Source organism: Hypanus sabinus, chromosome 7 (assembly GCF_030144855.1).
Source record: "Hypanus sabinus isolate sHypSab1 chromosome 7, sHypSab1.hap1, whole genome shotgun sequence".
In the NCBI taxonomy this organism is placed as follows: domain Eukaryota; kingdom Metazoa; phylum Chordata; class Chondrichthyes; order Myliobatiformes; family Dasyatidae; genus Hypanus; species Hypanus sabinus.
In genome coordinates, this window is record NC_082712.1 from 115500988 (window position 1) to 115527672 (window position 26685).

Consider the following 26685-nt stretch of genomic DNA (forward strand, 5'->3'; position numbering starts at 1 on the left):
CCCCAGTGACACTGACACTCACTCCCCATCCCCCAGTGACACCGACACTCACTCCCCATCCCCCAGTGACACTGACACTCACTCCCCGTCCCCCAGTGACACCGACACTCACTCCCCATCCCCCAGTGACACTGACACTCACTCCCCGTCCCCAGTGACACCAACACTCACTCCCCATCCCCCAGTGACACCGACACTCACTCCCCGATCCCCAGTGACACCGACACTCACTCCCCGACCCCCAGTGACACCGACACTCACTCCCCGATCCCCCAGTGACACCGACACTCACTCCCCGACCCCCAGTGACACCAACACTCACTCCCCGATCCCCAGTGACACCGACACTCACTCCCCATCCCCCAGTGACACCAACACTCACTCCCCATCCCCCAGTGACACTGACACTCACTCCCCGTCCCCCAGTGACACCGACACTCACTCCCCGATCCCCCAGTGACACCGACACTCACTCCCCGACCCCCAGTGACACCATCACTCACTCCCCATCCCCCAGTGAAACCGACACTCACACCCCGATCCCCAGTGACACCGACACTCACTCCCCAATCCCAGTGACACCGACACTCACTCCCCGTCCCCCAGTGACACCAACACTCATTCCCCGACCCCCAGTGACACCAACACTCACTCCCCATCCCCCAGTGACACCGACACTTACTCCCCGATCCCAGTGACACCAACACTCACTCCCCATCCCCAGTGACACCGACACTCACTCCCCATCCCCCAGTGACACTGACACTCACTCCCCGTCCCCAGTGACACCAACACTCACTCCCCATCCCCCAGTGACACCGACACTCACTCCCCGATCCCCAGTGACACCGACACTCACTCCCCGACCCCCAGTGACACCGACACTCACTCCCCGATCCCCCAGTGACACCGACACTCACTCCCCGACCCCCAGTGACACCAACACTCACTCCCCGATCCCCAGTGACACCGACACTCACTCCCCATCCCCCAGTGACACCAACACTCACTCCCCATCCCCCAGTGACACTGACACTCACTCCCCGTCCCCCAGTGACACCGACACTCACTCCCCGATCCCCCAGTGACACCGACACTCACTCCCCGACCCCCAGTGACACCATCACTCACTCCCCATCCCCCAGTGAAACCGACACTCACACCCCGATCCCCAGTGACACCGACACTCACTCCCCAATCCCAGTGACACCGACACTCACTCCCCGTCCCCCAGTGACACCAACACTCATTCCCCGACCCCCAGTGACACCAACACTCACTCCCCATCCCCCAGTGACACCGACACTTACTCCCCGATCCCAGTGACACCAACACTCACTCCCCATCCCCAGTGACACCGACACTCACTCCCCGACCCCCAGTGATTCCGACACTCACTCCCCGTCCCCAGTGACACCATCACTCACTCCCCGTCCCCCAGTGACACCGACACTCACTCCCCGACCCCCAGTGATTCCGACACTCACTCCCCGTCCCCAGTGACACCATCACTCACTCCCCGTCCCCCAGTGAAACCGACACTCACACCCCGATCCCCAGTGACACCGACACTCACTCCCCAATCCCAGTGACACCGACACTCACTCCCCGTCCCCCAGTGACACCAACACTCATTCCCCGACCCCCAGTGACACCAACACTCACTCCCCATCCCCCAGTGACACCGACACTTACTCCCCGATCCCAGTGACACTGACACTCACTACCCGTCCCCCAGTGACACCGACAATCACTCCCCGTCCCCCAGTGACACCGACAATCACTCCCCGTCCCCCAGTGACACCGACACTCACTCCCCGTCCCCCAGTGACACCGACACTCACTCCCCATCCCCCAGTGACACCGACACTCACTCCCCTTCCCCCAGTGACACCGACACTCACTCCCCGTTCCCCAGTGACACCGACAATCACTCCCCGTCCCCCAGTGACACCGACACTCACTCCCCATCCCCCAGTGACACCGACACTCACTCCCCGTCCCCCAGTGACACTGACACTCACTCCCCGTCCCCAGTGACACCGACACTCACTCCCCGATCCCCAGTGACACTGACACTCACTCCCCGTTCCCAGTGACACCGACACTCACTCCCCGTCCCCCAGTGACACTGACACTCACTCCCCGTCCCCCAGTGACACCGACACTCACTCCCCGACCCCCAGTGACACCAACACTCACTCCCCGTCCCCAGTGACACCGACAGTCACTCCCCGTCCCCCAGTGACACTGACACACACTCCCCATCCCCCAGTGACACCGACACTCACTCCCCGTCCCCCAGTGACACTGACACTCACTCCCCGTCCCCCAGTGACACCGACACTCACTCCCCGTCCCCCAGTGACACCGACACTCACTCCCCATGCCCCCGTGAGTTTGCCCCAATGACTGTCACCCATTTCACTCTCTGCTCTCTGTCAGAGTGCTCCCTGCTGCATTACACTGTGTCCTCTCTCTGCGACGGTAGTTTAAACTTCCTCTGGGCTGTGCCTTACCTTTAGGCAGTGTGTGCGCCCCTGGTATCTGGAGCAGGACCAGGCTCAGGGCCGTCCAGGCCAGCATCCTGGCACTCTTCTTGCCTCTCTTTCACAGCAGAGCCGGAGTTTGCCCTGGAACCTCTGCTTTGAGCTGCGGAACCTCGGATAATCTCCTACCACTGCACGTACAAAGAAAGTCCCATCCAAGAAAAGCAGTCAGCTCTCCTACGAGAAATGTATGACATCACCCCCTGTAAGGGCTCCAGTCTTTCCATTAAAGCTGCCTGGTGTCTGGCAAGCAGACTGTAGCAGGCGGCTTGCTGCTCCCTGCTTACTGCCTTTAACAGTCTCGCTGACCCCCCGCTTCAACCTTACCCGTCCCACCCGTGAACACCACACCCCCTGCATGAACACCCGCAGATATTGTGGTCGGACAACTGTGATACACTGTTGTGTTGCGTCTCATCTGGTTTAGCCCTGTACGCTGCGTCTGGTTATACGAATCTGTTCAAAATCTGGAGCAGAAGCTGAAGGATTTGTTCACTTCCAACTCTCTCAGCACCTTACAGTTTACTATGATTTGATCAGACACAATCTGGTTGCTTCCCAGTGGGATTTTACTGTCACAGAACGAATGGTTGGCCGAGCCCCAGGACGGAGCACAGTGCCTTGTCCACGGATCATCTAGACTTGCTCAGATGTGGACTACACTTGGACTTGGGACTTACAACCCTGTGGTGTCAGCCACTGACAGGCGTAGCTTTTGATCTCGCATACATCCTCTTCCTCACCGGGATCAAAGCCTTCCTGCGCTGTCATGCTAAGGGCGTATTGTTCCATTGCCAGCGTACCTGCTGAGGGCAACTAACCGTCAGCTAGAGGAACTGGCAGCCCATGCAGCGTCCAGTAGGGGAGAAAGCATTTGTCGACGGTTCGTGTCGGAAGGCTGTGTCAGGACTGAGAGCGGAGAGGCGAGGTGCCCAATGTAAGGAGGAGGAAGGGGAGGAATGAGACTGGAGCCCTGGGCTTTTGGTGGGTCAAGGAGAGCTGAAGGATGACACGCAGGTTGCGCCAGGTAGGGGAAGGGGAGTTGGGAGACTGCTGAAGTGTGATAGATGAAGGCAGACAATCCACAGATGGAGCAAGCTAGGAAATGGCGAAGGTGGAGACAGCTGACGCAGGGCGATAGGCAGCGAGAAGGTTCCTGCTGAGATTTAAGAGAGTGCTGCCACACACACCAGACAGGATCTAGCTGGGTTGCTTCAGCTTGTTCACAGGACTGAGCTTTGTGATGGTTTAAGGGAGTTGGGTCTGGCCATCTTGTGACAAGTTCACATTCATATCCAAGGGGTCGAGTTCAACAAGTAAACGGGAAGCAGTTGCAGGCTGATCACGACTTGTGACAAGACTTGTGACTTGTGATTTGTGACATTAGTCTGGTTACACTGTCTGAATGCATGTCTCCCTGTGGCTGGGTAGTAATTTCAGTAAAACTTTAAATTATCATGAAGCTGACAGAATAGGGTTAAAAGCTGCCTGATTTATTAATGGAAAGGAAACCTGTTTACCTGGCCTGGCCTGTATGAGCCCCTTAACAGCAGAACAAAATACTCCATTCCTGACTCCCTTCCAAAACCGGCAAGCAAAACCAAGCAGGAAGGCCACATCTCAGGTTAACTTCAGCGAGGCAATGACGCTGTCTTTGGCAATCATTCCAACAACCCAGGAGGAATAATAAATCATGTGCACATACCACTGAATTCTTGTCATGCACTGGATTGTCTGGAGGCTACTATATAATGAAAGACTGTTGAGTGTAAGTACAGCATCTCGGGGAAACTCGGCTGAGTGAGAGCCAGGAAACAGAGAGATCACCCAAATGCACAGCAGGGAAATGGATCGTCACAATGGCATTACTAGAATAAAGCCGACTCTCTGTGGTATCACCGCCTTGTGATGGAGCCCACTAGACTCTCTTCTCAGTGTAAAGACCCACAGGCTGGTATTTGGCCATCATTATCTTTACCGTCAAACTGCCGCTGACCACCCGCACGGACCCCAGACTCCCTCAGACCACTCCCGCCTCCGTTCTCTGACCAGTGCAAACATTGTGCACTTACTCCTTAACGTGGGTAACATTCAACAGGTCAGACAGCATCTGGGAGATGGAGAGCAGAGTTAGCAATCTGGGCCCTAACCTTTGATCAGTGCCATAAAATCTGAGTGATGAAAGGCTTTTTGAGAAACGCAGAAGGAGAGAAAGGAGAGAGGGGGGCTGCAATGGGATCAGAAGCCAGAGAGGCCTAATGACAAAAGGAACAGTGTTGACAGAAGGATGAAGAAAGAGACGTAGATTTGAATCCCATCACAATCACTGAGTCATTTCTGTTCCAGTAAATGAAGAGATTTTAGGTTTAAGAGATAATAGTAAGCTTTAAATTAACTGAATTGTTGTTAAAAAGCAACTGATTCACTAATAACCTTCAGGGAAAGAAATCTTCCAGAATTGGTCTGGAATGACTGCAGGACCAGTAATGTGGTCATCTCTTAACCACCTCTTCATATTGGTGGTGGACACTATATGCTGGCATCCTCATCCTGTGATATCATTACAAGGAGATGGCGATGGGGCATGAACCTGATGAGCAGTAGTGAGTGCAGCAAATCTTTCTCCACGATAGACGGAAGGGCTGAGTGTGGCGAACTACATATACCTGTCTGGACACGCCCCCCGCTGACTGCTCCTGTGGCTCCTCTCACAGACCCCTGTATAAAGGCGATTGGAGGCACAGCTCCCCCCTCAGTCTCCCGGATGCTGTGTGGGGATCTCTTGCTGCTGACTGCTCTCTTCCAGCGAATAAAAGCCTATATCTCGCCTCACGTCTCCGAGAGTTATTGATGGTGCATCACTGATGTGACCAATCGGCAAGAGAGGTGGTGCTGCTCATGCGGGCAGGTGAGGTCCGGAAGGTATGAATGGGATGGACAGAGACTTAACGTATTCATAACTGGTAATGGTTGACTATTGCCACATGTACCAAGCTTCGTTTTGTATTCCACTCCATACGTAAGTAAACTGAGGTAGTTGTTGTTGCTCCTTCGCGTGCCTGGTGGCATTGGGCGGCATTTTTTACCATTTCTTTAATATTTGTCTGTTTTTAACAATGCCAAGTTGCTAGCTCGAGGCTCAACCCAGCATGGATGGAAAGCGTGCAAAAGGGGCTGGATTCGAACCTGCGACCATTCACCTCGAAGTCAGCTGCTGTTGCCACTGCACCACCAGCCGGCTACTGAGGTAATACAAAGGGAAGGGCAGAAAACCCAGAGTGCAGGATATAAAGTTACAGTTACAGGGAAGCACAGTGCAGAGGCTGCTCCTCCATCCCAAAGACATGCAGATTGGTGGGTAAACCGGCCCTGGTGTTTAGATGAACAGCAGAACCTGGGGGGGTTGATGAAAATGTGGGGACAAATAAAACACTTGGGCAAAGTACAAGGGCCATGACAAGTAGACTGAGATCGAGTTCATCTACAGCATAATGGAAGTCTGTTCAAGGGAACTTGCGTTTACATTACCAGACATTCAGCCGACTGATAATCTAATCTGCAATTGACCTCTCTGTGGTGAAAAGTAAAGTCCAAAATGTTTCACCTTGAGGAGAGTTGGCATCCCTGGACAGTGCAAAGGGGAGAACAGGTAGGTCATTTCGTGGAGAGTCACCTTAGTAAAGGAAGGGGGTACTGGAGCAGCTGAGAGATAAGAACAGTGCAAAAACACAAGAGATTCTGCAGATACTGGAAATCTGGAGCAACATGCACTAGCTGCTGGGGGAGCTCAGTGTGTCAGGCAGCATCCGAGGGGGAAGTGGACAGTCGTTGCTTCAGGCCAAGTCTCTTCATCAGGAGGGATCAGTATCTCCTGATTAAGAGAAGGGGAGGAGATGAATGCTGGGTATGTGCAAAAGTTGGAAGCTGGTGGGAAGCAAGGTCATCCCTTCACAAGCACTTCCTTCTCCGCAGCTGCTTCTGCCTATTTCCTCAGATCCACGGACGGGACGTTTCAGGGAGATCATCACTTCAACCTATTCTTTCCCCCACAAAGCGCTTCTTCCATACGGACCAACTTGGCTTACCAGCATCATCCAAGGCAGTCCTGAGGCTATCTGCCAGTGTCACCGCCTCCAGATGCCCGACCCTGACAGCATCACTTTCGGACCGTGGACCAGAGACCCACTCAGACATTTGGGTTCATCCAGCCGACCCTCTTCAACTATGAATTCACAAACACAGCCCGAAGAAGTTTCCAGCCCACCAACAGGGTAAAAGGAATGCTGTTGTTGCCGTGGAGACAGAGGAGACAAATACAGAGGGTAGCCGGCTGTTGGTGCGATGTAATTGTTGCCAGATTGTCTTTCAGCTCCTCCCAAAGGACGCACGCCCTCCCCTTCATCTGCACCAGCTGACGCATTTGCTGAACTGACCTCCCAATGACACCCCAGGGGACAGGACTGGGGCAGCCTTGGGGCAGGTCTGTATCGTATTCATCAAAGGGCCAAGAGTACCATCCTTAAATCAACTCAACCAGCAACAGATGTGTTCCTATTTTAAAATTCTGAACATTTCCCTCAGCTCCAAAGAAACTCCCCAGGAGCAGAAGTGGGACTTCAGTAAAGCTACCAGCTAATTGACCGAGTGACATGGGTGGACCCCAGATGACAAAAGCTGGAAGAATAATATTTACAAATTATTTCCTTCTGTTGTCCGCTCGGCCTCCCTCTCTTTACTGACAGCCACACACACTAAATGTATTATCGATGCTGAACTGCAAAGTCCCTAGTCTGTGAGTCACAACTCTGCAGAGTCACAGTGCGTCCCAGAGCAGTGACGCATGGGTGTCTGCAGGAGGCAAATCATTCCAGGAAGATTCGGTCACACTAGACTGAGGCCCTGTCTACCCACTCAGGAGCCCAGGCGAGATCTCATAGCAATGCTCCAGGTGGGAAAGGTGTACCAGCCAGTACACCCACAAGCCCTCAAGTTTCTGGTGTGTGGGAGGAAACCAGAGCATTCAGAGGAAACCCACACAATCACAGGTCTGGAACAAGCCTGGGTGTCTGGCTTGACCTTAACAGGTCTTTGCTGCCTACGGTTAAACTTTCCAGTAACTAACCAACAATGAGTGAACAATAACAAATGAAGACATCGATATCCATAAGCCCAAGGAGCAGAATTAGGCCACTTTACTTATCATCCGCTCTACTATTCCATCATGGCTGATCCATCATCCCTCTCAACCCCACTTTCCTGCCTTCTCCCCAGAACCTTTGACACTCTTTCTAATCAAGAACCTATCAACTTCCGCTTTAAATACACCCAATGACTTGGCCTCCACAGCTGCCTGTGGCAATGAATTCCACAGATTCACCACTCTCTGGCTAGAGAAATGCTTCCTCATCTCTGTACTCAATAGATATCCCTCAATTCTGAGGCTATGTCCTCTGGTCCTAGGCTCCCCCACAGCAGGAAACATTTGCTCTACATTCACTCTATCTAGACCTTACAATATCCAATAGATTTCAATGAGGTCCTGCTTCATTCTTCGATATATCAGCTGCTGCAAGCCCAGAGCCATCAAACGCTGCTCATAAGTTAATCTCGTGAACCTCGGCCAGACTCTGTCTGATGCCAACACATCATTTCTTAGATAAGGGGCCCAAAACTGCTCACAATACTCCAAGTGTGGCCTGACCAGTGCCTTATGAAGCCTCAGTATTACATCCTTACTTCTGTTTTCTAGTCCTCTCAAAATGAATTCTAACATCACATTTGCCTTCTTCACCACTGACTCAACCTGCAAGTTAACCTTTAGGGAATTCTGCACGAGGACTCCCAAGTCCCTCTGCACTTCTGATTTTTGAATTTTCTCCTCATTTACTTTAATCCTTCTGCCATTAACTGGCATTATATTCCATCTGCCACTTCTTTGCCCATTCTGCCAATCAGTTTAAGTCCTTCTGCAGAGACCCTGCTTCCTCAGACTACCTTCCCCTCTGCCTAGCTTTGCATTGTCCACAAGCTTGGCTACTAAGCCATCAACTCCTTCATCTTACAACACAAAACGAAGTGGTCCCAGCACCACCAGCCACTAGTAGTCAGAAAAGGCCCCTATATTCATACTCTGCCTCCTGCCAGTCAGCCAATCTTCTATCCTCTCTAGTACCTTTTCCATAATACCATGGGTTCTTACCTTGCTAAGCAGCCTAGTGTGTGGCACCTTGCCAAAAACTTTCTGAAAATCCAAATAAACAATATTCACAGATCTCCTTTGTATATCCTGCCTGTTATTTCCTTAAAGAATTCCGACAGATTTGTCAGACAGGATTTCCCCTTAAGGTAACCTTGTGGCCATGGGTCTATTTGATCACGTGCCTCCAAGCACCCCAGAACCTCATCCTTGAGACAGAATCCAACATCTTCCCAACCGCTGAAGTCAGCTTTTCTTCTGCCTCCCTTCCTTCTTCAAAAAGTGAAGTGGTATTTGCAATCCTCCAGTTCTCAGGAACCATTCCAGAAGCTAGTGATTCTTGGAAGATCATTACTAATACCTTCACAATCTCTTCAACTACCTCTTTCAGGACCTTGGGGTGTCGTCCAACTGGTCCAGGTGATTTTTTTTCCTTCCGACTTTCCAGCTTCCCAAGCACCTTCTCCTCAGTAATAGGAACTACACTCACTTCTGTCCCTAACACGCTCACATTTCTGGCATTCCACTAGTGTCTTCCATAGTGAAGACTTATATCAAATACTTATTAAGCTACTCCACCATTCCTTTGCCCCCATTACACACAGTACTCTGCAAGAGTCTTAGGCACATATATAGCTAACGTGCCTATGTCTTTTGCACAGTGCTGTAGTACTTTTATGAATTGCACTGTACTGTTGCTAGAAAAAAAACAAATTTCATGACATGTGAGTGATGATAAACTTGATTCTGATCTGGGTCTCTATTGTGTACGGAGAGTAGAAAGGGGGCAGGGAGAGGGGAATCATGGTTGGGGAAGGGAGCACCAGAGAGACATTCTGTAATGATCCTCCCTCAATTGTTTGCAATCAAGTGACCATGCCTGGTGTCTCAGAGCTGGGTGCATCTGCACCCGCACCATTGCCCATCCCCAGCACTCCTTTGCCACCTGCCCCACACCTGTCTTGCTGCACTTCACCCTCACCATTCCCACCATCCCTTGCACATTAACAAATACAGTACTGTGCAAAAGTCTGTATGCGTGTGCCTGAGACATTAGCACAGTACTGTACCTTTTCAGCGTCATTTTCCAACTTTTTGTATCCTCTTTTATATTATTGGCTAGATTCCCTTCATACTTCATCTTTTCTCTCTTTATGGTTTTTTTTAGTTATTTTCTGTTAATTTTAAAAGTGTTCCATCCCTTTACCTTCCCACTAATGCTCGCTTTATTATTAACCCTCTCTTTTGCTTTTATGTTGTCTTGGACTTCCCTTATTAGCCACGGATACTTCATCCTCCCTTAAGAATACTTCTTCAACTTTTTTGGGATGTATCTACTCGGCACCTTCCGAATTGATTTCCGGGTGTTGTGTGGATGAAATCACCAAAGTACCAGTAGATATGAAGCAGCCTCTTTATTTGACAAAACCAGATACAGCAGGCATCATATTGAGGCGCTTTTGCTGGAAAGGTCTGGCTGGCTCAACACTAGCCCACATTTTATGTGATAAACATCAAAGGACTATTCCATATGTAAAACGACACACAAACTTCACCCTTCCCAATCCGCACCCACATCACAGATACCTGTGATCAAGGCTTTTAGAAACCTATTCTTAGCAGCATTTTAAATTTAATCTATAATCTATATTCAGATTTGAAGTTATTTGCTATATGTGCTAAACCCTAAAATTGCTCAAACACCAAGAACACCTGACCTGTCGTCATCCCTGCTAGTGTCCCCTTCCTATCAACTTTAGCCAGCTCCTCTCGCAAGCCTCTATAATTCCCTTCACTCCACTGTAATACCAAAACATCCAATTTTAGCTTCTCTGTCTCAAACTGCAGGGTGAATTCTACCTTATTATTAACACTGCCTCCAAAGGGTTCCTTTACCTTAAGCCTTTTGATCAAACCTTGGTCAATACATAACACACAATCTAGAATTGCCATTCCCCTAGAGGGCTCAACTACAAGCTGCTCTAAAATGCCACCTCATAGACATTCTACAAATTTCCTCTCTTGGGATGCAGCACCAACCTGATTTTCCCAACCTACCAGCACATTGAAACCCCTCATGATTATTGGAGCTTTGCCCTTTCTACATGCCTCTTCTATCACCCAGTGTAATTTGTAGCCCACTTTCTGGCTACTGTTCAAAGATCAATGGGCCGAATGGCTTACTTCTGCTCCTTTGTCTTGTGATCTGTATTTAACTCCCATTAAGGTCTCTTTCCCCTTGTACCCTTTAACTCAGCCTACAAGGAATCTACATCTTCTGTCCTTATGTCAACTCTTTTTAAGGATTTGATTTGATTACCAACATAGCCACCCACCTGCCTGTCCTTTCCATATAACGTGGATCTTTAGATGTTAAGCTCCCAACTATGATCTTCTTTCAGCCACGATTCAGTGATGCCCACAACATCATACCTGCCAATCTCTTCTTCTTCTTCTTCTTCATGTGTCATGGATTATTGATTACCTGACTGGCAGACCACAGTACGTGCGCTTGCAACATTGTGTGTCAGACAGAGTGGTCAGCAGCATTGGGGCTCCACAGGGGACTGTCCTGTCTCCCTTTCTCTTCACCATCTACACCTCGGACTTCAACTACTGCAGAGTCTTGCCATCTTCAGAAGTTTTCTGATGACTCTGCCATAGTTGGATGCATCAGCAAGGGAGATGAGGCTGAATACAGGGTGATGGTGGGAAACTTTGTCACATGGTACGAGCAGAATCATCTGCAGCATAATGTGAAAAAGACTAAGGAGCTGGTGGTGGACCTAGGGAGGGCTAAGGCACCGATGACACCTGTTTCCATCCAAGGGGTCAGTGTGGACATGGTGGAGGATTACAAATACCTGGGGATACGAATTGACAATAAACTGGACTGGTCAAAGAACACTGAGGCTGTCTACAAGAAGGGTCAGAGCCGTCTCTATTCCCTGAGGAGACTGAGGTCCTTTAACATCTGCCGGAAGATGCTGAGGATGTTCTACGAGTCTGTGGTGGCCAGTGCTATCATGTTTGCTGTTGTGTGCTGGGGCAGCAGGCTGAGGGTAGCAGACACCAACAGAATCAACAAACTCATTCGTAAGGCCAGTGATGTCGTGGGGGTGGAACTGGACTCTCTGACGGTGATGTCTGAAAAGAGGATGCTGTCCAAGTTGCATGTCATCTTGGACAATGTCTCCCATCCATTCCATAATGTACTGGTTAGGCACAGGAGTACATTCAGCCAGAGACTCATTCCACCGAGATGTAACACTGAGTATCATAGGAAGTCATTCCTGTCTGTGGCCATCAAACTTTACAACTCCTCCCTTGGAGCGTCAGACACTCTGAGCCAATAGGCTGGTCCTGGACTTATTTCCACTTGGCATAATTAACTTACTATTATTTAATTATCTATGGTTTTATATTGCTATATTTCTACACTATTCTTGGTTGGTGCGACTGTAACAAAACCCAATTTCCCTCGGGTTCAGTAAAGTATGTCTGTCTGTTATGAGCCTTGCGTGTTACACGCTTGAGCGATCATGGCTCTTCACATCAGACGATCCCTCGCAGCGTCAATGATATCTCGCACGCTTAGTTCTGTTAGTTCTTTCACGGTGTCCATGTATTTTCTTCTTTGCCTTCCTCTTCCGCGTTTCCCAGGCATATGGCCTTGTCATGTAAGGCGTTCTATTTCTCCCTTTCTGATGACATGGCCCAGGAAATTAAGTTTCCTCTCATTTAATATTCTCATTGAAGATCTTTTTGTATGGACACGTTGGAGTACTGTCTCATTAATTACCCTATATGATATTTTCATATCACATTCCTGTTGCTTCTAAGTCTCTCTGGAGTTCTGGTGTTATATTCCCTGTTTCGGAAGCATACAGCAAGATTGACCAAATATAACATTTTAGTAGCCTAAGCCTTGTTGTCATAGAAATGCATCTGTTGGTAAAAATGGGTTTTGTTTTTTGGAAGTTGGCTTTGGCAATGGCAATTCTTCTTTACTTCTAGTATCTTGTGATATAAAGCTACCAAGGTAATTAAAGCCGGTCTTTTGTTCAATCTCTTGGTTACCAATGTACAATTGGCAGTTGGGAGTATCCTGCTGTTTTGATATTACCATACATTTGTTCTTTTATATAGTTGATGGTTAGACCAAAATCTGCACTTGTTTGTACTACTTTGTCTAGGAGGATTTGTAGGTCTTCTGCTGCACTTGCTATGAGGGTGGTATCGTCTGCATGTTAACACCTCCAATTTTTATCCCATCTAGGTCTTCTATTTCTCTGAGAATCACTTCACTACAGATATTAAATAATTCTGGAGAGGCAATGCATCCCTGTCTAACTCCTCTTTGAATTTTAGTCCAACTGCTTATAATCAACTTTTACCATCGCTGTTTGATTTCAATATAAATTTTGAAGCAGTTGTTGGTCCCTTCCATCAATATTTAGTTTAGTGAGAATTTGAAATAATTTTTCTTGTTGCACTTTATCAAATGCTTTAGTGAAAACAATAAAAAGACATCATTTTGATATTCAATTGCCCTTTCTGAAAGCATTCGTAGTATGAAAATTGTGTTCCTAGTTTCTCTATCCTGAATAAACCCATATTGCAGTTTAGAAGTTTCTGGCCTTAATTTGTTTTTAATTTGACTCAGAACAATTTTCAACAAAATCTTTATTATGTGACTCATAAGACTGATTGTTTTATAATTTTCACAGTCAATAGTTCCAGGAATTTTTGGCAGAATTATAAATTCTGATTTCAAGAGACTGTCAGGCAATACACCAGACTCATACATGTCATTAAGCTGTTCAAAAAGAATATCTATGCCCAGATCTTTTAGGGCTTGTATCATTTCCACTGAAATTTCATCAGGTCCAGTGGCTTTACCATGTTTCATGCTTTTCATTGCTTTAGTTATTTCTTCTTTGGTAATAGGTGGGCTAGAATTAGGGTGTTTAATTATCTTCAAAAAGCTGCTCTATATACTGAATCCACCTCTCACCTACTTTATCTGGATCTGTTAGTATGGATCCGTCTGCTGATCTGATGCATCCGGTGGAGGAGGTTTTCTTCATTCCCATAATTTCCTTAATTTTCCTGTGCATTTCTTTGCTGTTGTTAATATGACCCTCTACTTCATTGCATTTTTGATTCAGCCATATTTCCTTTGCAATATTGCACAATTGTCTGGTCTGTCTGTCTAGCTCTCAGTTTTGCACTTTATTATTCTTCACTACCTTTCTTTGTTCCATCAGATCTAGAATTTCTTTGGTTATCCACCCCTTGTTGGTGTGTTGGATTTCTTGTACTGGGATTATCTCCTCTGCTGATTGCTGTATCGCATATTTAAATCTGTCCCAAATAGGTGTTGTTTCGTTTTCATTGAGGTGTTCTTCTACAACTGTTTGAATTGTTGCTTAAGTATGCTATCATTTTTAAGTTCTCTCAACATATATTTCTTTCTCTTTTTTCCACACTTCAGTTTCTTTAATTTTGTTTTAATGGTAGCTATTACTGGATGGTGATCTAAACCACAGTCTGCTCCCGGATAGGCTTTATAATTTGTGATATTATTTCTAAAGCATTCATTGATGGTAATGAAATCTATTTGATTCCTTGTTCTATCTCCAGGCTAATCCAAGTACACAATCTACGTGGATGGTTTTTATACCAAGTATTGGTGTTTCTGATGTTTCTGTTTCTCGGTTGTTTCTGACACCCCAATCAGTAAACCTTTCTCCATTTTCATTTTTATCCCCTAATCCAAAAAGTCCTATGATGTAATCAACCCTTTCCTGTCCAACTTTGGAGTTAAAATCTCCCATGGCTAGTTTTATATCCTGAGATTTACATTGCTCATAAGCACTGTCGAGATCTTCATAAAACTTGTTGCTATCCTCTTCAACCGCATCACTTGTTGGTGCCTCGGCTTGGATTATGCTAATGTTGAAAGGGTTACCCCTTAATTTAACTAAAAGCAGCTGGTCGGATATCATCCAATATCCCATAAGACATTTTGATACTTGTTTGTTTAAAATAATTCCAACTCCATACATATGCTGTTGACCTCCAGAATACATTATCAGAGAACTATTCTTAGTGAATTTGCCACTGTCGGTCCACCTAATTTCTGACAGGCCTAAGATATCAACTTCCAACCTTTTCATTTAATGTAATGTGTTGTCCAGCTTTCTTTTCTGGTGAAGTGTATGGGTGTTCCACGTTGCCACCCTTAGCCTTTCCCTATTGCTGACGGTCTGGTGTCACCTGCAGCACGTGACTACCCCTACCGAGTGAGGTGTTGCTCTGTTGATTAGAATCAACTCCACTCACACTGTTGTCTGATTTCCTTCTCTTGTTTCTTTCCATGATTGACTAGACAGGAATTTCAACAGTGGTTTGCTGTTGCCTTCTGCTCATCTAACCAGAGCATTTGCCAGTCTCTAACTGTGCTAAAAAATCATCTACCTTATTCCATATATTGTGTGCGTTCAAATATAGCACTTTCAGCCCTGTATTCATCACGTTTTTTAATTTTGCCCCTGTGTTACTCTTAACACATCCCACTGACTGCAGTTTTGCTCTCTCATCAGCCTGTCCTTCCTCATGGTCTCACTACACACTGCATCTACTTGTATACCAACTGCCCCATCCTCAGACCTATCACTCCGGTTCCCAGACTCCTACCAACTCCCCCTGACACTCTAGCAAACCTGCATTCAAAGGATATTGGTCCCTCCCCAGGTTCAGGTATGACCCACCCTTTTTGTGAAGGTCGTACCTTCCCCAACAGAGTCACATCAGCAGCTTCAGTTGCTGGGATTGAAATCGCCTTTAATTGGTGTAGACAGAGCTTGCCTGTTCAAGGCACTGACACTGGCTCCAACTAATGAGTTCAAAAGTGTCTTTATATCCTAATCTGTCTCCCTTGAGTAGGGCATAGACTGTGGGAATGACATCAGATATCATCAAACTGCTGCTGGCTGTCTTACTCCCTCAGAAACTATGCCAATGAAAGGTGATAAGGATACCCTACAGAAGATAAGTAATTCCTGCCAGGTTTTGTCACACACCAAAGTATACACAAAACACAAACTAAACTCTGACTTTATTGCACTTGAGAATACAATTGTCATGAAAAATGTGCCAGAGTACCCTAAATGTTACCTTTAGTTTACATCCACTACACTAATACTGTTAATCTGGTGCACGCAGGTCTTAGCTGTTGCTGAAGTGTCGGGTTCTCTGGACAGTTGGATGCTATCCCAATTAGTACGCTGACATATTTTCAATTCGCTTTTCTTTTAAGATGCTGCACAGTGCGATAAGTTTTCCAGTGGACCCTGTACGTTTTGAGGGAGTGCAGGAACACAGGCCTCACTGAGTAAGAAAGTGGGGAAGGAAGCAGGGGACAATACTTTAGAAAGGAGCACAGGAACTGTGCCTCAGTGTGTTAGAGGGAGCATGGAAATCTATACCCTCGGAGCTGGATATCAGCATGTCCAGGCTATTGAACAATCAAATAGTGTTTCATCTGAGTTTTATTACAGTTCCGATTCTGTAAGCTCACCGTATCAAGCTAAATCCAACTGTACTCACTCCCAGTGTAACACTGCTTCCTACGTTATACTCTCCCCACTGTGACACACCCCTTTGTAGACACTCCCAGTGTAACAAGCTTTCCTCATTACGACAAAGGAGCAGAATAAGGCCATTCAGCCCATCCAGTCTCCTCCACTATTCAGTCATGGCTGATCCTCTTTTCCCCTCCTCAGCCCTACTTCCCGGCCTTCTCCCCGTAACCTTTGATGCCGTGTCCAATCAAGAACCTATTGATCTCTGCTTTAAATACACCCAACATTTGTTGCCTGTGGTAACAAATTCACCACTCGCTGGCCAGAGACGTACAGTTACATTGATAAATTGATCTATTATTATCATGAGCAAATAAACTCTCCCTCAATGTCAACAAGACAAAGGAGTTGGTTAGGAAAACCCGAACACTCCTACACCTCTTTGCATCGGAGATGCAGCAGTGGAAACTCCTTGGACAGCAAATCCCACACAACCTCTCATGGTCCCAAGAACATACTCCACAGTCAAGGAAACCTATCAATGCCTCGGCTCTTTGAGGAGGCTGAAGAGAGTTGGTCTAGGCACACCTGTGCTCATGACCTCCTGCAGGCACACAGCTGAGAGGATCCTAACAAGCTGCATTACAAGTACATCAGTTAACTGCTGAGGACAGACTGGTTCTACAATGGGTCGTTAAAACTGCCTAAACGTCACTGGCACTAGCCTACACACCATCAAGGACATATGCACCAAAGGTGCTGGAAAAAGGCCAGCAAAATCATGAAGGGTCCCATCCACCCTGCTTCCGAACTGGTTGTCCCAGTTCCATCAGAGGAGAGGCCAGGACCACTAGACTCAAAGGTGGTTACTTCCCCCCAGGCCATCACGCTGATCAACACCTCCACCCATTAACCCATCCCACCAGCACCATCAGCAACAGTCGCACCAACCAAGAATAGTGTAGATATATAGCAAAATAAAACCAGAAATAATTAAATGATAATAAGTAAATTATGCCAAGTGGAAATAAGTCCAGGACCAGCCTATTGGCTCAGGGTGTCTGACACTCCGAGGGAGGAGTTGTAAAGTTTGATGGCCACAGGCAGGAATGACTCCCTATGATGTTCAGTGTTACATCTCGGTGGAATGAGTCTCTGACTGAATGTACTCCTGTGCCTAACCAGTACATTATGGAGTGGATGGGAGTCATTGTCCAAGATGGCATGCAATGGACAGCATCCTCTTTTCAGACACCACCGTCAGAGAGTCCAGTTCCACCCCCACAACATCACTGGCCTTGTGAGTCTATGTGTATAAGCTAATCTTATGTCTATATGGGCACACTCAAACAGCCACTTGTACATTGTGTTTTATAAGATTGTATTTATATTTTTAATTTATTGTGTTTTGTGTTTTTTAAATTGTGATTTTTATGTAGGCTTATTGTGTTTTTATGCAGCATCAGATCCAGAGAAACAATCATTTTGTTCTCCTTTACACTCGTGCACAGAATGACAATAAACTACCTGTACCCAGGAATAGTGAAAACCTCGCCTTGCATAACATCTTGTGTAGTCCCATTGCTTCAACCGCCATCCATTCTGTACAGTTTTACTGTTCCAAACTAATTCACACAAGAGACTCAGATGCTGGAATCTGGAGCGACAATCTGCTACCCCTCAGATCAGGTCTTGATGCAGGGTTTTGACGTGAAATGTTGACAATTCTTCTGCCATGAGTGTTGCTTATCCCACTGAGATCTCCCAGCGGATTGCCTGCTAGTTGCACCTACTCTCACGATTTCACCCCAGCCCCCTAATGCAGGTACTCCCACTGTGCTCACTGTGGCACCCTCTTGTCCTATGTACTGAAATCATTGCACTGCAGCAAGCTCCCTCACGTGCTGTCTAGTCCCACCGTACTAGCCTATTGCATATGACTTTCAGGTTACTCACAACCCTTTCTAGAGCATACAATTCCATTCTATCAATTCCACCCACTGTCTGTACTCCCAGATTTGTAAACCTTCCCATTACAGGCAGCACTAACATGCCACTGTAGCCTCACATTGTCCTGATTTCATTAAACTCCACTGTATGTGATCCTTCCCTAACCATTTCCATGGTGGGCATTGATCTTTTACCAAATATCTTTCCTAATAAACATTGGTAACAGTTAGTATGGCTTCCACAAGAAAGCCTTAAAATTAGATGCTTTGATCTCAGTTTCTTTCAGTATTACAGATGTCAATCTGATTCCAATTAGGTGAGCAAATCATTAGCACATGAGTTAGGATTTTCATGCAGCTTTCCACCAGAGAAAGAGATCGCTCAGCCCATCGAGTTTATGCCAGCTCTCCAAGTAATGGGAAATTCCAGTCAAAATGGCACCAGCATTCAACATCTTCTAGATAACAAATGAAAATATCCCTTTTACTACTTTTACATCTGTTTTTTTTTTACACTTTAAGTCTGTTTCTGGGACTGTTAGAGCCTGTGATTTCCAGTTTAGAGATCGTTTGAGTAACCGGTGCTTTGCTGGCTCTGTGAGGCGGGAAGGAGTCCATGAGCCTCTCTGCCTCACGTGGTATCCCTCTCTTTCGATGAATGTCGGCAATGTCTTGGTTCTGCGTTTATGGATTGGACTATTGTGTTTATGGACTGCGGACTTTCTTCAGACTCATGATTTTTATATTCTCTGTTATTTTTAATTGCCTGTTCCCTTTCTGTTTTGTTGTGTGAGGGGAGGGTGTTTGGGGGTGGGGTTGACAATCAGGATGGCGCTCGTTTTTGTACGGGGGTGGGGTGGGTTTGATGCTTCTCTCAGAATGATTTTCATGTTCTTTCTGTTTCATGGCTATCTGGAGAAGACAAATTTCGGAGTTGTATAGGGACTCATGCTTTGATAATAAATAAAATTGATTTATTATTGCCAAACGCACTGAGGTTCAGTGAGGAATACTGCTTAGCATCTATCATGCACTAGGCAACCATTCAGTGATCTTACAACAGCGGGATAGAAGCTGTCCTTGAGCCTGGTGGGCTGGGCTTTTAGGCCTCTGCTCAGTGAGAAGAGAGAATATCCGAGTGATCCCATTCTCTCATTTATTTCCCTCTAACTCATTCTCTCACACATGTCCACCAACACAGAGTGTCTGTTCCTCAGTCCACCCATCTGAACTAGGACTGACCATTGCTGGGTGACTCAGCAGTGAAGTCAGTTAGCTTTCTGTATCATGGGTTCAGCTCTGACCTCCTGATCCAATCCACTGTGCTCAGCTGAGTCCAATGAGTGCGGAATGACTTCCATTTCCCGTTGCAAGCAATGCGCAGCTTCCCTCTCAGAGCATTTTCATCAGGTAACCCTTGGTCATCTGTAAGATCCCATAAACGGCACAGACACCACTGGCCAGCAATGGGAAATTTCACATTCATCTTGTGGGTGAAAGTTAGTTACCCACCGTAGTCTGGAACTATCCAAATTACACCCACACCACTGTCTCTTTGGAAGGAGAGGAGCCCCCATTCCCAGCTGGGGGGGGGGGGCACAGAATTAGGAACTGGATACCTTGGCTCCTGATGAAGGGTTTCGGCCCGAAACGTCGTCACTACCTCGTCCCGTAGATCCTGTCTGGCCTGCTGAGTTCTGCCAGTATTTTGTGTTTTTATTTATTTCCAGCATCTGCAGATTCACTCGTGTTACCTTGGCTCAGTGTCAACATTAGCCAGGTAAGCATCAGTGTGCCCCCTTAACCCAACAATACGTTTAACATCGCGTGGCGTCTCCCGTTTCCTCACTAGCTCAGCTGCTCCAGTACCAAATTTACAAGTCATTTTGTTCTGTCAGCAAGTGGCTGGTTTAAGACCAAGCTTAAATGGTTTGGCATGCACAAACTACGGGTTAGTATTGCCTTCTATTCCACTCACCCTGGCTAGAGTCAAACTTAAAACCCAGAAGGCATTTAACCGAGATTCAAAGTAATAATTCTTCATTGCTTTGTATTAAACCAAGGACTGAGGTGCAGATGACTAGGTTCAGATTTAGTGCAGACCCAGCAACTGCAGCCAACCATTGCTCATTGGCTGTGGATCAGTCTGTCAGGGAGCCAGGATTTTGGTTGCTGTTTTTCCTCGTTGTTTCTATGTTACAGACACTTTTTCAGACATGGAAACTACAGATTCCATTGATAAAACAAGACTCTGCTGAGGCACAGAAGGAGATGTGGCGCTCTCCAAGTAAATAATTTGTGTCTGTGAGTAACGTCAGCTGGAGCTGGGAGGAAAATTTCTTTGTGTTACTGGAAAGAGGTTTGATGCACCAGTGGGTTTAACCCCTAGTTTACAGATTATTTCATAGTTCTCCCTGGATCATTCCTCAAATGCCTCCTTCAACTTGGAGAACATTGGGGTCAGAGAGGAAGGCAGCAATGGGGAATAGCCACCCCTAGATTTCCCCCATCACAAGGGAAGTCAAAAAGCTATTTTTCACAATCACAGGGTAATCCAAATCTTTCAGAGATTATTGAACCACTTTGATATGTTATTTGTTAAGCAGGGGTACCATGATCTAATGAAAAACGGATGTCGAAGCATGGAGAAACATCTGGAAATCTCCAGGAAGGCCCTCTTCTTTGCTGCTGCTGCTGTGAGGTCCGGGACTCTGCTGGGAAGAACAGGCCCCCAGTCCTCGGGGTCATGTTGCCGATGGCCGTTGGTGGGGCCGTCTTAATACGCTCGGCAGAGGATGGTGCTCAGAGAAGCTGTGCCGGAGGGGATGGTTGGAGGCTCGGAGGTTCGACGGACTCGGAGTCCGCTGCGGTCAGGTCGCTTTCGGTGTGTGCTGTGTCTGCGAGGTTGGGTTCGATGGAGCTTCCATTGTGTGCTGTGTCTGCGAGGCTGAATCGGGCGGCGCCGTGGAAGTCCATAGCGGGGGTATTCCCTTCTGCCGCCGGCGTGGGATGGCAAGTCTGTCAGGACCCTGGGGACTTGTGGAAACTGTGTGGTGGTTTCTTTTGAACTTATAGTCCTTTAACATATTTTTACCATGCCCATGGTCTGTTTTTTAATCAAATTATGGTATTGTTTGCACTGTTGTAACTATGTGGTTTTGTGCAGGTCTTGTAGCTTTAGTTTTCGGTCTTGTTTTGTCTGGTGGGTTTGGAGCTCTTTTCCGGGGAACGCACTAAGACGGTAGCATGATATTAATATGCAGCAGCCTCTCCGGACTCTGGATTGGGGATTGCCAAATACTATGTGGATTTTCTGGTGTAGTCTATTTTGTCATTCTGGAGGAACGTTGTCTCATTTTTTAACTGCATTGCATTTGTGGTTTTTAAATGACAATAAACTGAATTTGAATCTGAATTCCAGTCCTTAGTGCAATGCTGGACTTGTAGCAGCTGGTTTGAATGTGGTAAAATTCTACCAATAATTGTGACAACAATAAATCAAGCTGCTGATTGACAACTATTATACAAAGAGACAACTTCCCCAGCTCTCTTCACAGGTTAAACTGAGGATGTATCTCAGTTTAAGGTGCCATTTCCTTCCAAAATGCTGCAAAGTGCTCACAAATATGGGAGGCAGAGTGGTGCTACTGGTGGAGCCACTAGCTCACAGCTCTAGCGACCCTGGTTCAATCCTGACTTCCACTGCTGTCTGTGTGGAGTTTGCATGATTCCTCAGCGAACACGTGGATCTCCTTCGGGTGTTCCAGTTTCTTTCCATAATCCTAAGGTGTACAGTCTAGGCTTATTGGCTGCTGTAATTTGCCTCCCAACCTGTAACGTGCAGACCCCTTGCTTAATGGTATTGGCCCATGGCATAAAAAAAGTTGAGAGCCCCTGCTCTAGTGTGTGAGTGATAGAAACTGGGAAGGAGTTGATGTGAATATGGGGAGAAAAAAATGGGATTAATGTTGAATTAGTGTAAATATCTGTTTTAAAGTGGAACTCAATAGGCTGAAGGCACTGTTTCTGTGCTGTTTCTCTCTATGACTATTCCAACCACACATGTTCAGAACAATCGTGGAGTCAGTGTCAGTGGAGGAGTATTTCAGAAACAGTGGTCATTGTTATTAAAGTTACACCAGCTTGGAAAGGAGACAAGAATCAATTGGATGGTGTTTGATTGTTGACGAAGAGTTAGTGGGCAGCAGGGCCTGTGGTCAGGCTGTCTGTCTGACTCTAGGGTGGGGAGATGAAACTTAGACTTGCAACCCTTAATGGCAAAACAGAACAAACAACTGCAACCACCATGAGGATTTCTATCACTCGGTCAAAGAACAAAAGGCATATCCTGCTCATCTAACCAAGGGGAGAAAGAATGGAAGTAGGGAAGGGAGAAAGCACAGGACGAGAAGGAAGATAAACAGCACAGGCAGAAAGGAAGAGAAGGAATCTGAAGTTGCCTTTCAGAAGGTCAAACATCCTTGTGTTGGAACACAGAAAATATTTCCATTAGTCTCGTGAGACCATGGATTTGCGCCTTGGAAGGTTTCCAGGGCGCAGGCCTGGGCAGGGTTGTATGGGAGACCGGCAGTTGTCCAAGCTGCTAGTCTCCCCTCTCCACACCACCGATGTTGTCCAAGGAAAGGGCAAGGGCCGATACAGCTTGGCACCAGTGTTGTTGCAGGAGTTGCCAGAATGAGGTTGAAGACAACGTTGGACTACCTTAGGGACTCCAGCTCCGGATTTGTCCTCAGGGTTTACTCCCGAAGCCTTTCCCATGAGCGGGTATGGCTGCAAGGCAGCGGAGGTTTGAAATCAGAGTTTCCCCCTAGACTGCCTTCCCAGGCTGATGAGCTCCATCTACCCGAAGCACTGGTTTTAAGGTGCCAGGACCTGCCTTCACCCCTTCTCCTGTCAGAAACAGTTCCACCGGGCTTAGAGGCTAAGCCACACGAGGAGACCAGGAGCTGGACGGTTGTCTGAGGCTATTTGAGGAGCTTGCCGTGAGGAGCTTGTCCCCACTACCACTCCTCGGCTTGACGAGCTTGGAACCATATCATTAATAGACATCAGAAAACCAGAGCATAGAACACTGAGTCCTGTAGAGCCACTCCTGTAACAGCCTATCAATCACAAGGACATCCACCAACCATGCTTCCAGTCACAGGGGCCATTTTGGATGCAGTCTTCTATGCTCCCCGGCTCCCAAAGAATTTTGCTTACTGCTCAGATTGGATGTTGGGTCCTGCCATAAGTCCTGTTAAAATCCATGTAGATGGCATCAATGGCACTGCTCTCATCAAAGCTCCTTGTTACCTGCTCAAAAAAATTATTTGCTTTTTAGATAGATGTTGCCTTAACAAATCCATAGCAATATGAGTTAATGCAGATGAGTGTACATTCAAAGAGTAGGACCTCAATAATATAATCCCTGGATTGCTTCCAGGAGTCTGTGTGTCTAGGAATAGAAGGTTAGATCAGCTGGATGTGTGACTGTAAGGATGGGTTTTCTTTTTTTTTGTAATTTATTTTTTTATTGAAGTTCATCAAACAAATATTTCCATAAGATGTATTTCAGACATTGTACATACATATCATATAATCATATATATCAGAAATCTCCACAAAGTATTTATCTGAGGTATACACTTATAGAAAAGAATGGAAAGAAAAAACAAGCAAAAGGAAAGAACTATGTACAAGTAGGGAGTGATTTTTTCTTTACAACAGATTTATTGATTTGTGAGAATAAAATCAGGCCTACGAGGCATTATGTAGTTTAACTCCTCGATGGGTTTTCAGCTCCTAGATCATTATGAGCAGTTGTGATCTTTACAAGAGGTAAAGGTTCCAGCTAATCTGCAATGAGACCAACGGCTTAGTGGGGAAATTATCTAGTGCTGTTGTGGAAGGGTGAAACTGAGCTGGCAGGGGAACGGGCTCTGAGCAGATGCTCAGATGGAGAGATGCAGACACCCTGGGGAAGAATGAATCCAGTAGGCAGAGCAGGGAAGTAAAAGACCACCAGCTGAACATAATGCCTCTTTTAACATTGTATAAACTTCCCTCTCAGTCTCCATTTCTCCAGAGAAAACAAAACAAACCTGTCTAATTTCTCCCCACTCGGAGAGGAAAATAAGGAGAGCTCGTCCACTGAGTCTACATGGGTAGAACTCAAAAATAGGAAAGATGTATTCACTCCGATGGGATTGTACTACAAACCCACTAACGGCCACCAGGGCACTGAGGAATAAATATGCAGGCAGATTAAGGAAAGGTATAAAAACAACAAGGTTGTTTATCAATCAAAGTATCGAGTATAAGAATTGGAATGTTATGGTGAGGTTGTATAAGGCATTGGTGAGGCCGAATTTGGAGTATTATGTGCAGTTTTGGTCACCGTATTACAGGAAGGATATTAATAAGGTTGAAAGAGTGCACAAAAGGTTTACAAGGATGTCGCCAGGACTTGAGAAACTGAGTTACAGAGAAAGGTTGAATAGGTTAGGCCTTTATTCCCTGGAGTGTAGAAAAATGAGGGGAGATTTGATAGAGGTATATAAAATTATGATGGGTATAGATAGAGTGAATGCAAGCAGGCTTTTTCCACTGAGGCTAGGGGAGAAAAAAACCCAGAGGTAAGGGTGAAGGGGTAAAAGTTTAAAGGGAACATGGCGGTGGGGGGGGGGTCTTCTTCACACAGAGAGTGGTGGGAGTGTAGAATGAGCTGCCAGATGAAGTGGTAAATGCAGGATCACTTTTAACATTTAAGAAAAACTTGGACAGGTACATGGATGAGAGATGCGTGGAGGGATATGGCCCAGGTGCAGATCAGTGAGACTAGGCAGAAAAATGGTTTGGCACAGCCAAGAAGGGCCAAAAGGCCTGTTTCTATGTTGTAATGTTCTGTGGTTCTATATTTTGGTCTAGTGGATCTAGACTAGGGATGCAGAATCTGGTTACATTGTGGGGGCAATTTTTTGAGTCAAAAGGGAGGTAACATCTGACAAGTGACAGTGACCACTGCATGCTCTGAAATGTTGGACTGATGTGAAGGGCACAGATAGGGTACAGTCCGAGTCTGTTTCCTGGAGTGGAAGTGCCAAGCTACTGGATACAGCTTTAAGATTGGTCAAGAGGTGTGTGGGGGTGGGGGTTGTAGGTTAAAGGTTTATAAGGCAATTTTTTTTTGAAACGCAGAGTCAAAGGTATCAGCAATGTGTAGCCAGTGGAGATGTTAGAAGCAGATACGATAACAATGTATGAAAGTTGTTTAGACTGGCATGTGAACATGTAGGGAATACAGGAAAATGGGCCACGTGCTGGCAGATAGGGTTAGTTAGACTGATGTCAGCCCAGCACAGGGCTGTGACCTTGCTTTGTGGATCCAGAATCGGCTTGCCCACAGAAGGCAAAGGGTGTTTGTGGATGGTTCGTATTCTGCATGGAAGTCGGTGACCAGTGATGTACTACAGGGATCTGTTCAGGGACCCCTTCTCTTTGTGACTTTTATAAATGACCTGGATGAAGAAGTAGAACAGTGGGTGAGTAAGTTTGCTGAGTAAAATTGGGGGTGTTGTGGATAGTCTGGAAGGTTGTCAAAGGTTACAGCATGACATTGATAGGTTACAGAACTGGGTTGAGTAGTGGCAGATGGAGTTCAACACAGGTACGTGTGAAGTGGTTCATTTTGGTAGGTCAAATTTGAAAACAGGATATAATATTAATGGTAAGACTCTTGGGAATGTGGAGGATCTGAGAGATCTTGGGGTCCATGTCCATAGGACACTCAAAGCTGCTGTGCAGGTTGACAGTGTTGTTAAGAAGGTGTATGATGTGTTGGCCTTCATCAACCATGGGATTGAGTTCAAGAGCCGTGAGGTAATGTTACAACAATGTAAGACCTTGGTCAGACCGCACTTGGAGTACTGTGCTCAGTTCTGGTCGCCTCACTACAGGAAGGATGTGGAGACTATAGAAAGGGTGCAGAGGAGATTTACAAGAATGTTGCCTGGATTGTGGAGCATGCCTTATGAGAATAGGTTGAGTGAACTTGGTCTTTTCTCCTGGGAGCGACTGAGAATGAGGGGTGACCTGATAGAGGTGTATAAGATGATGAGAGGCATTGATCATGAGGGTAGCCAGAGGCTTTTTCCCAGGCCTAACACAAGGGCATATAGTTTTAAGGTGCATGGAAGTAGGTACAGGGGGGATGTCAAGGGTAAGTTTTTCACACAGAGGGTGGTGAGTGCGTGGAATGCACTGCCAGTGATGGCGGTGGAGGCGGATTCAATAGGACCTTTTAAGAGACTCTTAGATAGGTACAAGCAGCTTAGAAAAATAGAGGGCTATGTGGTAGGGAAATTCTAGGCAGTTTCTAGAATAGGTTACATGGTCGGCAC

At 46.6% G+C, this 26685-nt stretch overlaps 1 protein-coding gene across 4 annotated transcripts in view; it reads right to left on the reverse strand.

Annotated features, from left to right (window-relative positions):
- Positions 1-5404, reverse strand: part of pamr1b (peptidase domain containing associated with muscle regeneration 1b) — a 177009-nt gene extending 171605 nt beyond the window's left edge. For 3 of the 4 annotated variants that reach the window (XM_059975430.1, XM_059975431.1, XM_059975428.1), the window contains exon 1: positions 2520-5403. In XM_059975430.1, the coding sequence (XP_059831413.1) occupies positions 2520-2586 (67 nt within the window). In that variant the 5' untranslated portion in view covers positions 2587-5403. Of the gene's footprint in view, positions 1-2519 lie in introns of all 4 variants that reach the window. The other variant, XM_059975429.1, reaches the window with a different exon arrangement.
- Between the last annotated feature and the right edge of the window lie 21281 nt (positions 5405-26685).